General features: G+C 38.0%; 1 protein-coding gene across 1 annotated transcript; it reads left to right on the top strand.

Annotated features, from left to right (window-relative positions):
* Nucleotides 1-2,060: 2,060 nt before the first annotated feature.
* On the top strand, nucleotides 2,061-4,308 carry LOC136252249 (uncharacterized). Its single transcript, XM_066044652.1, has 2 exons — nucleotides 2,061-2,412; nucleotides 2,502-4,308. The coding sequence occupies exon 2, from the start codon at nucleotides 2,649-2,651 to the stop codon at nucleotides 4,158-4,160; it is 1,512 nt and encodes a 503-aa protein (XP_065900724.1). The 5' UTR covers nucleotides 2,061-2,412; nucleotides 2,502-2,648; the 3' UTR covers nucleotides 4,161-4,308.
* Nucleotides 4,309-4,850: the final 542 nt, after the last annotated feature.

Genomic DNA, 4,850 nt, shown 5'->3' with positions numbered 1-4,850 from the left:
CATGTTGTACAACAGGGACCATGTTGTACAACAGGGACCATGTTGTATAACAGGGACCATGTTGTATAACAGGGACCATGTTGTAAAACAGGGACCATGTTGTACAACAGGGACCATGTTGTACAACAGGGACCATGTTGTACAACATGGACCATGTTGTACAACAGGGACCATGTTGTACAACAGGGACCATGTTGTACAACATGGACCATGTTGTACAACAGGGACCATGTTGTACAACAGGGACCATGTTGTATAACAGGGACCATGTTGTATAACAGGGACCATGTTGTATAACAGGGACCATGTTGTACAACAGGGACTATGTTGTACAACTGATGACACTTATGAAGTTCATTTCTTAAGTTGTTAGCTTTGTACAAGCAGTATGTATAATTCAGTTAGAACTTACTAGCTACCATGCACGTTGTAATTGCCCTCCTTGCTTATTTACCCAATTGTGTTGTAAATTGTTAGTTATCCACATTTATACTTGAGTATATAAGACCATCTGCATGCTTCTGATAGCTATAAAGTAGCATACACAGTACCATTCATGAAGTTCTGCAGACAGCGTGTGATCATGTACATAAGATTTAGGTAGATCAGTATAGGACTATAGTGGGAAATGCATGGGTATGGCAAGGAGTAAAATGCATGCATGTATGTGCTGATCAATAAATTTATAGTTACAGCTATGCAGATTATTATGTAGAGCTGTACCGATATGGGTTTTTGGCATGTACCGATATCCAACATGGATACCACCAAAAGAAGCCGATAACCAATAGTCAATCCGATATTTGCATTACAAACAAAAGTCATAGATAAGGTCACGTAAACTTAATTATTAATTAGTTTCTCATCCTCCTGCACTCAAAATATCAGTGCGGGAGGGTGAATTTTTATTTTATTTTTTACTAACTATAGATAGCTGAATTAACTAGCTAAAATGACCCAGAATGTAGTTTTCTTAGACTGCTCTAGCAAGGTACCAACTTTAACAGGTGCTGGATGGCTGCACTAAGCCACCAGTGGTGCAAAAAATCCTTGATGAGGTAAGAAAAAAAGTGATGCGGGCGGGGATGAGAAGAGAGATAAATGTCATAATTGACAATTACATGAACAAATAATTACAAGGGGTCAGGAGTCCAGTCTCAGGGTTACCAAGTTATTACTAAAAAGTATGGAGCCCTGGCAAGACCAAAAAAAAAAAACTACATACAAAACTAAAAAATTATACATGGCTTCTCAACAGGTAAACAGATCAACTACATCTCAAGTAGTGGAAGCACGGGAGTTAAAGATCCTGTATGGACAGGAGATTGCAACACGAGCTGCTTGATGAAGAATACAATGAATAGTATTCTTCGGTGATATGGCACCACAGTTCAGTGCTTCTCATACTGGTGACATTAACGAAAACAGTTCTTCATCAATTAGCTACAGGCCAGCTACAGGCCAGTCAAACGCAGCTCGAGTCGCGGGTTGCGAAGAGGAGTTTCTGGGAGCTACGAACATGATCAAACACGCCTTGTGGTATTTACTAATATTTAAGTTTATGTGGCCTAATCTATGCAAAAGTGATTTACCTACTCTACAACAACATGTGGATATATTCATTGCTCACTCTGTTATGCCTATGGCAGGCCTGCCAACCTGGAAAGTAAAAAAAATCTTGAGATTTCTGTACCTTTATTGTAGTATTGCAGTGTGTAGTAAAAAAACAACTGGTAGATGCTATGCTGAGACCAAAAAAAAAAAAAAAGGTCTCGATTTGTTAAACTTGAAATCCGTGACATTCGCGCTACAAACCGAATGGTAACTAAAATTGTTTATTTATTAATTTTTAACGGTAACTAAAATTGTTTATTTATTAACGGTAACTAAAATTGAACGGTAACTGTTAATTAACGGTTTATTTATTAACGGTAACTATTAATTAACGGTAACTAAAATTGTTTATTTATTAATTTTTTTTTTCACCTTGGATGTCAGCACCTGTTGCTGGCATACCTTCAGCATGCAATTTTGATTTTACTTGCACGCATGCTGTAAAGCTAAATAAATAAAATAAACCGTGAGATTCTATCCAACGAAGGTTAGTGAAACCGTGAGAGTTAGCAGGCCTCAAACTGAACCGTGAGATTCGATCTACTGCCCTTGAGCAGGGTAGTGAAACCGTGAGACTCACGGTAAACCCGTGAGAGTTGGCAGGCCTGCTATGGTGATAGTGGCTTGGGTTTCAATTGTGCAATCCAGACAATTAGCTAGGTACCCACAAACATTTTTATACATACTCCCATGAAGCCCGCTTAAACGGATATTTCTGCATTGCTCCGCGTTTTACTGGCTTGTGCGAAAGCTGATACAGTAGGTTTCCTTGGTTATCCTGTGACTGTTCTTACAAAGGTACTATATAACTGCTTCGTTTAAGACTGATAAAATTCCACAATTTCGCGGGGTTTTGACATCATTACTATGTGTACGTGATTTTATAGGGTGCCACGCCCCATATTGCAAATGGTCTGAACTTGAGTTTTGTCCTCTATCAGCTCTACCTGTACGTTGTAATCAGTGAGGTTTTATCTGCTGTACATCAAGATAAAATTGGGTGAGATCACAAATCGATCCTTTTGTTTTGTGAAATGCGATTCCTGAGATATCATGGAGTATTGTTTGTGATCACAACACCTCTGGTGGTGGTTATTTTAGGATTATACGCCCGCTTGTCAGTGGATAGTAGAGTAGAGCGTGCAGTGGCAGAACAAACGACCATATTAGTATCAAACTTATCCAGTCACAGTTGGTATGGTTCCTCTGCAGCCACAGTGGAAACCGCTGCCGAAAATCACTCGGAAAATCAGGAACCACAAGGACACGTTTTCATCTATAGTAGCCTAGAGGAACAAACAAATGGAGCAAGAAACATATGGCAGTTAGAAATGTGGGCTAAACAAGTTAACATGACTGCAGTTGCAGAACCATTTGCTGTAAATTCCATGTTTGGTGTAATGGGAGCGATTCCTAGCTTTACATCATTACGATTTGGTGACTACTTTGACAAAGGAAAGTGGAACAAAATGGTAAATAAGTATAGCGGATGTCCATTGGTTGAATGGGAAGAGTTCGTCTCTACTGCACCTCGCCAGGCAATAGTCCTGTACACTTTGTTAAGAACTAAGAAGCCAGGACAAGAACCAGAGCCAGGCCTAAACGTTAGCTATGGTGAAGATGATGTAAAGAAGTATAAACCTGGTAAGTATGAGCAAATTACAAATAGTGACATGCTTTGGATTAAAAGGAATTTTAACATAACCAGAATTGTAACATTTGTTCACAATGCAGCAATTAGTAATCCCTTGACACTTGAAGAATATAACTCATATGTATTTGGAGATTTAAATCCAAGTCAAGTGACATTGATATGTGTAAATTGGATTGGCATTGGTGTAACAAAATTTAGAATACAAATCAGGTCGGCACCTGCTTCTTTTCTTAAATCTATCAAAGTTGAGTTTAAATTGCAGGTAAACAGCTCTGGTGTATCTCCTGTGGTTTCACCAAGCCCGAAAATTATGAAAGCTTATCAAGCTTACATCTCTCAGTACTTTGGTAACCGAAAGTACATTGCAGCTGTTTTTAGAACCTTCACTGTTATGTATTATCACCATGCTCAGTTTCCTCAACAGAGCAAGTATTTGCTTGAGTGCAGTAAAAAGCTTAAACATGAGCTAAACAAAGTAAGAAATAAATGGGAAATATTCTTGGCATATGACCTGGGAGTGTTTGGTAGTGGTGTATATTCATATTTCAACTCATCTCATGAAAAACAAGTAATTCGACTTCAAAATCAAATATTATCGGATGTATATAGTGGTAGTCCTCAAAGGAAACAAAGAGATGCAAGATTGATAAAAGCTGCAGGTGGAATAACAGACAGAGGGTTCATTGCATTATTAGAGAAGACAATTGCTACACATGCTGATTGTATAGTGTTACTTGGAGTGACATCTAGTTTCGTGCAATCATCAGCGAACATGTATATGTCACTCCATAAGATTAACCCATGTGTTGTGTCGATCTGCTCTGAAAAGTTCATAAATGCTAAAGGAAAAGTGGTCTCATCTGACCATATACCAGCTAAATTTTTGCATTGATCAAAGACATCGTTATTGTTAACATTATCTGACTTTAATTGTATTACAATGTTGTACCACTATTAATACACGTTTTTACTTTTCTACTACTTTGTATGCATACTGTAGGCTATTTGGATTTTAGTATCAATACTCACTGACTATCTGATTAGCATGGATTAATGGGTAGTACCCATGCAGTATAGGGGTGGATCCAAGAGCCGGCTAGGGGAGGGGCACAAAGCTAAATTGTAGGTGGTTGGGGAGAGCAAATTCTCTTGTTAGTTGCTATTATTTTTTAAGTAGCAATGACCACACCTTAGTAGGTTGATTTTTGTCTTTGCAGATGGTTGCAAAATCTTATAAACTGTTTAAAAGGCTATGAAACTAATGAAAGCCATAATTAAACACCAGCAATACGATAATTATTCTTAGAGGCGTTTATTTATATAATTATTAAGGCTTTACAGAACAAGTGCTGAAGGTCTGTAGGACACCTGGTCCTACAGCCTGTTCAAAGTTGTTACAGAAAGTATGTTCGAAAAGGTGTTTAGTATATACGAAGGTGCTGGGTGACAGTTAGACTGCTCTTTAACCTCTTTTATTAACATTGGATTTAGGTGAGTTTGCAATAAACAGTGGTATAATGTAGTTTTCATGGGTTATGTAAATTGATTTTGGTCTGATAAGGTATATAGAATCAAAGAATTG

Source organism: Dysidea avara, chromosome 4 (assembly GCF_963678975.1).
Source record: "Dysidea avara chromosome 4, odDysAvar1.4, whole genome shotgun sequence".
Classification (NCBI taxonomy): Eukaryota; Metazoa; Porifera; class Demospongiae; order Dictyoceratida; family Dysideidae; genus Dysidea; species Dysidea avara.
The sequence above is the reverse complement of the archived record's forward strand: the minus strand, read 5'-3'. Positions and strand labels throughout refer to the sequence as shown.

Bases quoted from the DNA above. Each gene is read 5' to 3' on its own strand.
- LOC136252249 (XM_066044652.1), top strand. From the start codon at position 2,649: ATGCGATTCCTGAGATATCATGGAGTATTGTTTGTGATCACAACACCT.